At 44.8% G+C, this 13089-nt stretch overlaps 1 protein-coding gene across 1 annotated transcript in view; it reads right to left on the reverse strand.

Annotated features, from left to right (window-relative positions):
* Positions 1 to 1290: 1290 nt before the first annotated feature.
* The window catches only part of LOC135401004 (uncharacterized), a 31662-nt gene continuing 19863 nt past the window's right edge, over positions 1291 to 13089 (reverse strand). The window contains exons 5-7 of the mRNA XM_064633095.1: positions 8131 to 8241; positions 4041 to 4174; positions 1291 to 1529 (exon numbers count right to left, since the gene is read on the reverse strand). Of these exons, the coding sequence (XP_064489165.1) occupies positions 1324 to 1529; positions 4041 to 4174; positions 8131 to 8241 (451 nt within the window). The 3' untranslated portion in view covers positions 1291 to 1323. The remainder of the gene's footprint in view (positions 1530 to 4040; positions 4175 to 8130; positions 8242 to 13089) is intronic.

Consider the following 13089-nt stretch of genomic DNA (forward strand, 5'->3'; position numbering starts at 1 on the left):
ACATAGTAATTGGCCATGTCCTCCATGTTGAAGCCGAGCGTAAACAAAGGAAAGGAACGAGTAACGTGAGTAACGAGTTACCGACTTTTGTAACTCAATACGTTATTAGTTACAATTTTTAGAATAACTAGGTCGTTACTTCGTTACAAAAAAAAGTAACTGGTTACTGGGTAACGAGCTACGTACAACACTGGTCCCAGGGTCTTTCGAAGTTTCGCCGGAGGACACTGGGATTCCTGCGCGATTTTTGCCGTAACTGTCTCCATTGTCATCGCAATTAATGAATTTATATGTTCACATGTGCTCAGTTGTAAGGATACACGATAAGGATAACTGTAGACAAAAGCGGTGGGCTTTCTCGTTCGTCATTCTTTCACTCCACGTTATCTACCTCTACCTTCTCGCATGCCATCGGGCGTGCCGCTCACGCGTCGACCTTTTTGTTTATTTTTTCATTTATCGGTGCTGACGTAGGCTCAACTTCAGTGAACGGGAAGGGGAAACATTTCTGTTGAACTTCTCGAAGTTCAGCTCCTCGTATCGGCGACGTCATCTCTTGTTCAGCGTTGACGAGTCTAGCACCCCAAGTTATCACAAATGTTCCACTGACAACAATTATCGTCACGTCCTTCGGATAGCGACACCTTCGCTTCGTGACTCGCACTATGTTTTTTTTCTGGAATTGCTGCATGACGTAGCATGAACTAAGTAACCGATGCACGAGCTGAAGCGACGCTGACTGCTTAGAGCCGAAGCGAGAAAGAGTCTGATATAATTCTGATTGCCGCTTCGTAACGGAATCAAAGTTTTGAATTATGACAATAAGTGTGAAATTAACATATAGCGTGTAACGTAGTTTGAAGTGAACTTGGTTTTGCATTTTAGCGCCCCTTTAAACTCACGCTTAAATAAGACACATTGGAAATGTCGCAGGAAAAAACCTGAAATCCATTCATGATATCATAGATGACTCAGTATAGCTCGGGGTAGTATTCTTTTGCCACCTAACTATGTTTCTAACCATTTTGTGAAACTGGAACATTTACGCAAGAAATTTATGGCATAACCGATTTATTTAACTATACATATTTTCCGAAGACAATTTGCGACTGAAATGACCTGCCCTTCGTTACCGTATCAATAAGCAACAACGGGTACTTCTTCAGAAAACTATTTGAAAGGTAACTTCGTAGTGTGTACATGTTGCAGATTGGTGTATTATTTCGTTGATGCCATCCGTCACCAGTTTATCTTACAGCATTAATAGCTGTAATAGGGTTGATTCGTAAATGTATGCCGAATATATTTATTGATCGCTTGTTTTCAGAATCTCTTTATAATGCTTGTGCCATGTTTACGAAACGGAATTTGATACGCAACAGACTGAGTTGAATTCCAGTTTCGCTTCGACGCATCCGCCGTTCTTCGGGAGGCTGCTTCCACTGCGTGTGGCGTTGCATCTATGGCCTGTTCACGTATATTGTTCGCTGATGGCTCTAATATGGTTTCAATATCGTGAGCGGTAGGTTCTGAAAGAGGCAAGAGGGAATAACTTGTAGCGCTCCACTGATACCAGCGAGTAGCGACAAATGTAGTACGTTAGCCTATGCTGTTGACAGAAGTCCCAAGTAATTTCTCAGTTTAATATATCGATACTTTTGTTGAGCGTCACTATAACAATGTGCGTATGCCTTTATTGTGTACTCATGCGTATTCACTTATCACGTGAAGCCGCGTCATGCATACTGACACAGGAGTTGCAGAACGCTGTCTTTGACAGGCCCGTTGCAGAGAGGCATTTGTGTGCGAGACCTCGATAGTTCTGAACACGATCGGGGGGGGGGGGGGGGGTAAGCTGGCCCCACACAGCAGAAGAAAGTGCGCACAAAGTGAGCTCCCCGTAGACATACTCCCGCGAGCTGTGACGTCACCAAACATCTAGTAGACGCGTTACCGCACGTTAGTAGAACCGCCGACAGCAGACCGCACGTTAGAGCTCTCGGTGACGACACCGGCTCTGCGAAAATCCAAAACTATCAAGGTTTGCGGGTTCGTTCGGAAATTCGTGGCGTTTATTTTATTTCGTCCATGAAAAGAAGGTGTCTCAAGGATTCTGTACGCGAAATTTCAGTCCTGTTTACGGACGCTGTGCATTTCTGTCAATTTTTGAAGACCTGCTGAGCCTCCACAAGTTTCGATGACGCAAGGAGCGGGTGACGTGACGTAATAATAAGTTCACAAATTGCAGTGATGTGATGTTCTGGAGAGGGCACTCGTCTCCTAGCAACGACGCCGGCGTCCGGGATAGTCACGCGGTGGAGAAGTCACGTGACGTTGATCAAAAGAGGGGAAAATGGGAGAGATGGCTTCTCCCTGCTTGTGTTTTCTTCGGTCTTGGGAAGTAACTTAGTTATAAGTAACTAGTTAGAAAAAATGTAACTATTGACTGTAACTAGTTACTGGTGCTGGTACTTTTAACTGTAACTAGGTACTTTTCTGGGTAACTAGTTACTGCTTTTCGAAATCGCAGATTTTCCATTTCGGAGCCACCTCGCATCACACTTCATTTGTCTTCTCTTTTCCTTTTTCTCTTTTTAACGAGCTTTTGACCGCTTCTGCGGTTATGCTGTAGTTCCTTACTCTCGAAACAACAAGGACTGCCATCTTTGAAGAATATAAACGTGGCACAGCCTAGGCTGCCACTGAAAAGAAGCATGTGTCATATGACCGCCTTGAGTTTCTACACGCGAAAGAAACAACGAAAATCAGGACGGGACAAAGAAGAACTGTACAGGAGGCCAAGGTATTCGAGAGGTGGAAAGAAGGCAGCCGCAGAATCCTAGCTGCCCTGAATGATTTTCTAATTATAAGAATATTCGTTAAATATGATACCGGCATTCCCTCCAGTGCCCCAGTTGAGCGGCATTTCAGCGTGGGCCGGGATATTTTCGCTATTAAGAGAGGCAAACTCAGTGATGCGAACTTCGAGCAGCAGCTGCTCCTTAAGTGCAATGTGTACAGATAATATGTGTAATAAAAGTAATTCTGCGATAAAAGTTGATATGTCATCTTCATTACTAATTTTTCTGAAAGTAACTAATTTGTAACTGTAACTAGTAACTGTAACTTAAATAGTTACTATTTTCGCGATGTAACTGTAGCTATAACTTTACTACTTTTTGGCTCGGGTAATTGTAACTATAACTAGTTACTTTTCAAAGTAACTTTTCCCAATACTTTTTTTTTTGAAGGTCGGAGCGGTCGGTTGGGTTTGTCACGTTCGGCTAACGGAGTGCAAAAAGTGAGTCACCCGGAAGACGCCAAGGGCAACAACGTTGCCAGATGAGGGCCGGGCGCTCCGTCGGAGCCTAACATGACGTCACAGTTCTCAAAAATAAAAATTAATTTACTCTAGCTTTCGCATTACGCAGAGCGAAAATATTTTTTCAGGAATGTAAAGTGAGACAAGAAGATTTCAGTAACATAACCTTCGTAGGATTCTGAAGACACAAAATTTAGTCCGTCGTGGCACTTTAACGAATGATTGAGCGATGTTGGGTTATAGTACGAAGTAAAATGAATATTCTTTCATCCGTAGTGACGCTTGGGGAAGACCCAGCACCACAGTATGTTATGACTCGTAACACATCGTGGCAACGCTGTGCGGAACAGAGATAGTAGAGCTGCAACCTCGTTGGTGGTAACCAAGGTCGTGCTGAAGACTGGGAGGTGGTGGGTTCGAATCCTACCGCCGGCTGTGCTGTCTGAGGTTTTCCCTGGGTTTTCCGAAGACTTTCCAGACGAATGTCGGCACAGTTCCCCCTGAAGTCGGCCCAGGACGCATACTAACCCCACTGTCCCCCACTCCTTCCTGCTATCCTCTCTCCGTCTGTCCACATCTGTACGTCGCTCATAGCCACAGTTGCTTCGCGGCGCTAACACCCAATCAAAAAAAAAAAAAAAGAGCTGCAACCGCAAGTGGGTGTGCACATCGGACGACCGTAATATAGCTATAACTACGAATATGTATTATGCGTTACCTCTTGGTGTAGAGAAAGCGTATATGGTGACGGCAAAGCAGACGATGACTGTAAATAGAAGCAGAGCAGACACCAGGATGAATCGGGACTTCGGTATGGATATGACATCCTGGTCACGCTTCTTGCGAGCAACACTGCAAAGAGATTCCATCGCTGGTTTGTATTTCGAAACGAATACACAATGATATGACACAGTGCACAGTAATGTGTAGCCTCTTAGAATAGGTTGGAAAGCTGAAGGTCAAACCACACAATTTGAGACAGATGGATTGTCAATTATACGTAATGTTGCCAAAAGGCGAAACCAAGATTTCCCCTTATCTGGAGTTGGGTTTCCCGTGACCAGCTCGCACTTGCCCTTTGACTACATACCGTGATATGGCTGCGGTCCACGACTTAGAAAATCTAAAAATGCGTTTATACCCCTCAAAGGAAGTATGCATCGAAGGAAGGAAGACACAGAATGTAGGCTAGCTGGTTAACCATGATAGAAATGAAAACCCCGAGACAGGGGAACACACGGGGACAGACAATAGATTCTCGATTTGAGAGAATCTCGGTGGTATAGGGGAAGAGCGTCGGAACACGTGGAAACATTGGGGTACACTGGAACAGGTAGCTTTTTTTTTCTTCCCTGCTCGCACAAGTTGCTCCACCTCCCAGCAGTAGCATCCTCTCGCGCTTCTGCTGTTTACAAAACGGCGTCAAGGCGCTGTGTCTATTGGAACGGCGGCGGCACAGCGAAATGTAGTTTTTTCATCCTGTAGGTAAGTTTCTGCTACACGTTTTTTTGTCTGGTCTAGAATATCAGGGTAACAGGCAGCAAAGTCGACGCGTAGTTGTTGGTCCTTCATTGGTAATTTTAACTAGCCAAATTGCACTCATTTTTGGAGCTTCCATCCCCGATAACATGATGGTTACCGGCATCATGTACCCATGGAGCTAATTGCAACTATTGTTTCAACTTCCCCAATGGGACGGGAGGTGTAGGACGAAGGCAATTCTCTAGCGACTTATCACTGTGAACCTCTTCAAAGGTAATGCCACAGTGAGAACGTACAAAAGAGACCGATCGTGCGAACGTACCCGAGGAGATCCTGAAAAGGGCTGCCAGTGTCCTAATCGGAAATGAGAAGTATCAAGCATTCTCAATTCTAACAATTACTAAGACATCATTGCACGCTTGCTCGCTACGTCCTCTTCGGCAACGGACAGAGCAGAAACCTTTTTTCATAGGGTTCACAAAGCTTCTTCATTCCCCAATGACTTCACCAACCAATGCCGAGCAGACAGAGCATTGCTATAGCCGCCCAGCGAGAACACAGCACTACAGCAGTACCTTGCGTCCAGACATCGCTTGATCCCTTCCGAAAGGAGCAACAGACACAACCATTTAGGATATGCCGCGACGGAGTGAAGTACGCAATCCTGAGAGAAAAAAAAAAAAAAAACACGACCTGCCAAGTTACCTAAGAGCAGGCCTCAGATGTAGAACTCGACCGGGAAACGTAAAGGTGGTGTACGCATCGTGGAGAAAAATAGCCTGAATGGGAAACACACTTCGCAAGCATTCTGCAGGTGATTCGCAAGATTCACAAGATTCTGCGCCTATGATTGAAAGCGAAATCATGAGTGGACCCGTGCATGGTCAAAACATTGGAGTCGCAGAAACAGAGACCAGCAGTATGTTTGCCAGGACTGCGTACGGAACCAGTGACTGCTCCCGCGGTCTGTAATACGTATACTGTGTATAGCATGCCCCCCAAGCCGTTGCAACGTGCCCCAAAGCAGGGGTATATTGATACACCTAGACTCTCTTCACGTAATTTTTCGGCTGGATTCTCATGCAGCATCGGCGCTATTTTTACACCGGCCACTGGAGAGGGACAGCCGAGACCGTTGCTATACGTTTATTTCAAAAGCAGGGCAAAGTTTTTCGAATGCGTGTCAAGAAACTTCACGGCGTCAAGCACTTACCGAAATTGAAACAAAAATATCGGAGGTATTAATAATGTATATTCCATTTTTCGATATCATTGCATCAATTACGGTTTGCCAGACGCATGAATACGGCGTATGAGAAATGCAGCTACAACTACGATAACGATACGATAAATACTACTATATGTATAGCTGCATATACACTCTAAGAAAAAAAGGAGTAAGACGGGGAGTAACTGCAGCTTCTGCTCCCCTAGTCTGCAATTACTCCCCATTTTAGTCCCCTAGCCCGACATCTAGTCCCGACATTTACTCCCCAGGACTGCAAATTGTCACTGAACTTCGCGAATGGTCTCTTGAATGCAACAGTCTACGTAAATATGTGTCCTTGGCCAATTTGAAGGGCATAAGGCTATATAACTCACCCAACGTAGCAATTTTCCAGTCACACAGAGTAAGAAACAGTTAGCGCATCTTTCTTCGCAAACTGTGTCCTATGTACGGCGCAAGATTTATATCACTCTATATATCACGGTTGACGGTTAGCTTCAAAGTATTTTCATGCATGCATACGAATTATGTACTTGGCGCGTGAAATGCAGTCTCCACTCTGTGACATTCATTTACTCCCGTGCATTTACTCCCGAAAGGGACTATTTTTTGTGGCAAGGCATTTAGTCCCCAAAAGGAGTTAAAGTACTCCTTTTTTTCTTAGAGTGTAGGTATTGGCATGACAAATTCCTTTAGTACAGTGTGGCGTATCAAATGTAAGAAAGTTTATGATGATGATGATTCGACTTTTGATGGCGCATCATATAAGAATGTTATTCGGGCATTGTATTGTACCGTAAGGTAGCCGCTCTTTCTTTTTTTGAAAGCCCCCGGTAGACAGCATACTTGAACAAATTCTTTAAAAGAAAGTCACTGTAAAGCCAATGTCCAGGAGAGAGTGACCAACGTAGTCATGTGACCCACAGCTGTACATTAAGAACCCATGGCGATAATAAACACCTGTCTGGTTGATCGAAGCAAGAGCCTAATGTCAGCCTACTTGGGGCTACGGAAGTGACCCATGTTTTCTTATCATTTATCAACTGCACACGGTGGTGAGAGGAAGTTCTGTTTATGGGGAGTTTGCCAAAATACTTCTATACACCAGTACCACGTTTGATTTTGTAATGCAATATCATTATTGGGCTACTCCATCGGAAATTCTTCTGGTCTACAACGAAAACTCTACTCGGATGATAGACTGAAACGCTGAACTCGTTGAAACGAAAAGATCGGCGCAAATATAAAAGTTGTCTTCTAATTTCGGGTCAGTGGATCTTATTTCTTCACACCAAACCCCACAGGGCGTTATCCTCTCTAGCATTACATCATAACGCATTGCAGTTAAGATCCTACAACTGACCCATATCTGCAAACCATTATGCGCTATTTAAAATTATTTCCGCATTTGCTTAGCAGTTCAACGATTGCTATCGCTTTACTCCTCATTGCATCAGCAGGGAGACCACATTTTCGTTAAAGGGGTAATTCGGAACGATCGGTGAAAAAATTGCTGCACACCGTAGTTGGTGCTAACATCCACAGTATACCTGCCATTAACTTCGTTTCTTTCTCGTGCGACGAATTACGCCTCAAATAAGCGAGCAATCAAACCGAAACAGGAATGTGGAGAGGATGCTCAAAAACTTTGCCTTCCGAAGGCCAACGCGTTACGTCACCCTGCCTGGAGCGGACAAGTATAGTATACCACGCCGGTCGTAGCCGCAGCGTTACATTCCCGGAACAAAACAATGGACGAAGATTGGGGATCCGATCACTCAGACACAGATAGAAAGAAACAACGGTCACCTGCTTCCCTGAGAGTCAGAACTAAGAAAACAGCCCAGGAATGGTATGCTCTCTAATGCACGGTGACGTCGTCCGAGCAGAGAAAGGAAGAGGAAGTACTCCCATCGACGTTCGGTGGGAGCCAGACTTTGAAGTGAAGTGAGATTTCACAACCGTGTTCAGTTCGTGTAAATGATTGTGGGAATACCGCAAGCTTGAAATCAATTTAGTTCCGAAGTTTCCCTTTAACCACATGATCCCGTTCCACGCTTTCTAATATAGCTGCGTGAGTCAAGAGAAGAGACCGTACCTTGAACAGGACAGATGTCTTGTCAGGTCTTTGCCCTTTGAAGAAGCCGGCGTAGAGTAAGAATGATTTACGGTCATCAGAACCTCGATACTCGTTGGAAAGGGACTCGTCCTGTGAATGCAAAACATTTGGAAGATGAATTCCAACAACACGGAATATCATGTCAGGTGACTTTTCTTTTTTCCCACCGAGTTGAAATGGTCGACGAGAACTGTGTTCCGTTTAGGTATAATGAGCTGGGCTGGGTACGCGAGCTTTCGCCTTGCGATAAAGTTACGGTAGACGAAGTGTGGAGTATTTGGGATGCACCACATCAACTCTTCGTCAAGCCCATCGCGGCTGGGCCTTCAAAGAGGAAGGATACATTCGCAATGTGATGGTGAACGAGGACACGGAGAACGGAGACTTCGTTGTGATAAGGGCAACATGTACACCGTTACGGCAAGGTATGGGAAGGACGACGGACGCATCCTCGGAGCTCACTGCCGATGTGTTCCAGGATGAGAATGCATAATTTCACATTCTCGTTTTACATATGTTTACCAACACATTCAGTTGTAAAGTGTGTCAATTCGCTCATGAAATCCCGGCTATCATCTGGTTCTTTCAGGCTCAGCGAAACATGTCACCATGTTGCCGCTATGGTGTTTCACGTGGCAGATGCCGCACGTACAACGGCGGCAAAAACGTGCACGGACCTTCCCTTGTGCATGGATTGTGCCCCCACAAGGTGAGTGCACACCTATCTCGTTGCTAAGCTCTAATCGTTGGTACATAGCTTTTGCACACGGGTGTTTGCCCTTCTCATGAAGTAGCTGTATGGCTTTTTAAGACAACATTCAAGATTACAAGCCATTTGCAGAACCCATCTTTGAGGTTTAGTTATTACAAAACTCAAAGTGAACATCCCTAACTGGAAAAGCAGAGATAGACGTCATACACATCAGAGGTGTAGTCATTAGAAATGTCTTCCAACACACTCCACCAAACAATTTTAATTTGTGATTATGCACTTGTCCAAACGTATTAACTACTGTGAGCGCTATGACATGGAACACTAAGTGGAGGGTAAATGACCTCTTGTTCGACATCTGGAGAGGCTCATATACGCGAGTGACAGTAACACGTGAGACCACCAGCATTCCATTTTCTTATAGACATTGTCGATAGAGCATTGCCACACGTCGTGTGTGAGGGCATTTACCATCCACTTGGTGTTCATATTGTTCCTGGTAGTACATAAATTATGCATTGGAGGCACAAGGACTCACACATGTAACACACATACACACATGCCATAGCACACCAAACATGCGTTTCTGTGCATCACAGAACTCTTTCTAGTTAGTCTCGAACCAATGCGAAGAGCATTTTTGTCGTTGCCCGTATGCGACACCATATCAAGGAAAGAACATGCATTTCGTAAATTCAAGCTAGGTGTGCTGGTGTTTTTGAGTTCTCAGATTTGTTAAAATTTTACATTTCAGGCAGAAAACCCCTCGCGCCAGCTCAGCTCAACGACATCGCATTGAAATGGGTGTTGGGGGAAACCTTGCTTGCTTTATTATTATTCCCTGGCCAGGACAACCGTCAGTGTCATAAACGCTTAATCGTGCATCAGAGTTGAGTAATGGTTTGAAATTTGTCAAGGCCAGTGTTTCTGCGCTGACTTTTGTCCGGAATGAGGAGGGCGCCGCAAGGAAGCCCATCCCGTGCGTCGCGTCGCGTCGCGTGAGGCGCACCAGGGTGAACTTAAAGATTCGTCGCGGTCGTATAACAAAAAAAAACCCTGGAGAAATTTTTTGTACTTGTAACTGAGAAGCTATGCTACATTTGTGCGGAAATTTCATTCCTTTAGCGCGTCCGCCAATTGCACTTTTTCTTCGGCGAAGTTTTCAATTTTTCCTACCGACTACCGACTTTCGCATTTTTTAATAGTTTTTTAACAGTCTCATTTTCTGGCGTCAAGCTTTTTTGATGGAATGTACTTGCAGGTCCCTACAAATAAAAAATATAATGTAGCCATTTCTGCTCATGGTGTTTTTTTAGAAAAATGTTGAATTCGTTCAATTTTACGCCTCTTTCGCGGAAGCGTAGCTCACTATTTCTCCACTCGCGGCGACTGCAAATCTGATGATAACTACTTTGAACTTTTCGGAAGTGCGTCCCGTTGGAATTTTTCAGATATTTAAAGCCATTCACCTTCTGCGCCTGCTCAAACGCGTCACGGTTTTGGGTTCGGAGCGGAAGTTCGAAGCCCCCTAGCGGCGATTCCATGCGGTTCCCGAAAGAAATATTTCACACAGAACCTATGTAAGTCAGTGAGAAGGACATATATTTTTTTCACGAAAATCGGCGATGGTCGTGCCACGCCATTGCGACGTTTGAGCAGGAAGGACCCATGGCGGAGTGCTGTTCTAACGTACTTTGGCTGCGATATGCTTCTGCAACAAGGAAAAAGGATGTCTCACACCAGCAGCTTCCAATAGACGATGCCAGCCTTACATCTGATGTAGCTACACAAGCAATAAATAACTAGTGTGCAATGCTGAAGATAATGTCACCAGAAGAACGCAAAGAAATAACAGCAAGGACAGTTGGGCATGCAGAAAATGGTCAATGGCACAAGGAGAGGATTGGGCGGATCACTTCTTCAGTGTTCAAGCGAACTGCCATGTGTAAGAAGCCTGAGGGCCTATTAAAATATCTCTTCTACCCTAAGCAGTCGGCATATTCAGAAGCGATTGTGCATGGACGCAAAAATGGAGCAGTTGCTGTCAAGTAGTATGGTAAGCTTATGGCTGCTTATGAGAAAGATGTGTAGGTTCAGATGACAGGGCTGCACATACATGACGAGTACCCTTTCCTCGCGGCCTCTCCTGACAGAATAGTCAGAGACGGCAGTGAAACTGGGCTACTCGAAGTGAAGTGCCCATTTTCAAAAGTGGGTGTAACACCGATCGAAACATGCAAGGATAAAAACGTCTGCAGCAGGTCCATAAATGGTGAAGTGCAACTACGACGAGAGCACGCGTATACTATTACCAGATACAAGGACAGTTGGCAGTGACCGGTTTTGAGTGGTGTGACTTTGTTGTGTGGACTAATGCAGGATCCTGTGCACGATCACTGCACGTGGAGAGAGTATATTTTGATTGTGTATTTTGGCAGACGTATCTGCTTCCTGCCCTACTGCATTTCGTGAAGTATGCTCTTGTTCCAGAGATGCTGACACAGTGTGTAAGGCAGCTACCCTCCCTACAAGCAGTGTAAAAAAGGCTAAGTTACATTTGTGAGCCATTCTCAGGACTTAAAATAAAATTCAGAAAGTTTAAATAAATCATATGAGGTAATGTTTGGCATAACTAACTGGCGCAAAATCGATGTCACCCATTGCCCTCTCTTATTTGTAGCTTTCCTACCACTGGAACTACGTATTTTGCAGGAAAGTTTCAACCTGAAGAAACACTGCAATCACATAGCAAGACATAGTAATGAAAATACAATAACTGTCATGAAGCTAAACAATCCAAGATAAAAGAAATGACATACAGTATGAAATGCAACTGTCTAGTAAGTCTGAGTACACTAACGATCACGAACCAGAGGCAGCCGGAAATTGCTCAGATAACAACAAATCTGAAACACTTGCTCTGCAATATCAATCACTGATATTGGGAAGGGCTTGTCGAGGATGTGAAACGATTTTACCATATGTATAGCCCTTCCTACGTGCACCCTAGCTCGTGACACGCACCGCGCTACTGCTCATCTGCGGTTCATGGGTCTGACTCTGACGAAATGGTGGTCGGTACAAATCAACACCTGGGGGCAGTGCACAAAATGTGAACCCTTTGTCAACCATGATGGCATCCACGGGTTGCAGCCTATTCAGGATGCCACTGCTTTCTACGATGACACTATCTTATACACAACCACCCCAGAGCTTATATACAAATGCAATGTACCCATCTGGTGTACATCCTACGACCACTTTATACGTATCATAATGTTTGTATTAAGTGGAAGACGTCTGCCTCTGAGCATTCAGTGAAGACGGCCTTTGGATACGCACCTCAGCGCCGTCAAGGAGCAACCTACTGTTTTCAAACCCGCGGAACGACTTTGGAAAGTACGGCTGCAGGTCGTGTACTGTTGGAAGGGTTGTTAGCTCGCTGAGAGCATGTGCAAGGAAATTTACCCAAGTGGCAAATATGCGGGTGAAGTGTCCTTCGGAAATCATGAAGTTCCTTGCGACCTCCTTTCCTGACATCCCAGTCCTAAGTATCACATCACAAGTATCATATCATATCATCATATCACAAGTATCATAAAAAAATCGTCAAGAAGCTCAGTTTCTTTGCATTTCTCACGCGACTCATTTTCCTTTCTCTTGCTCAGTCCCCAGTAAGACATATTCTTTGCACCCTTGTGTAAATACCGATAGAGACTTGCAAAAACCTAAAAGCTCGGTAGGCCAGTATAAAACATGGCGTCATCCTTGGAGCCTCTTATCAGATCTACGTTCAGGAGACGTGAGCTGGCAATTTCTAGGCTCTTTTCTGGACGAGCTGTTTTCAGCTTCAAATCTTCGAGACGCTTTTGCAGGCGTGCAATCGCCTGCGCAGCGTTCTAGCCCACTGCTGACTTGCATGACATGCATGGTGGCCCTTGAATGCAAATATGATCATCTGAAATAGAAAAAGTCATACGCTAGCTTACGTTCAGCCTAGCAGAATCTAGTTCAATGTTGACCCATGACTGAGTTTCTTACACTGCGCCAGCATGTTTGCACCGATTACCCCGTCCACACCCTTGGCTCCTTCATTCTGTGAATCATCTGAAAGAAAGCGGAGAACAACAGTTATATCATGAAAACTTCACACTGTACGGTACAAAAATATCTGCGAGTAGAGTACCTCCGTGTGCAGTTTGCATGACAGCAGTACGATCGCCAAC

This window comes from Ornithodoros turicata, chromosome 1 (genome assembly GCF_037126465.1).
Source record: "Ornithodoros turicata isolate Travis chromosome 1, ASM3712646v1, whole genome shotgun sequence".
Lineage (NCBI taxonomy): Eukaryota > Metazoa > Arthropoda > Arachnida > Ixodida > Argasidae > Ornithodoros > Ornithodoros turicata.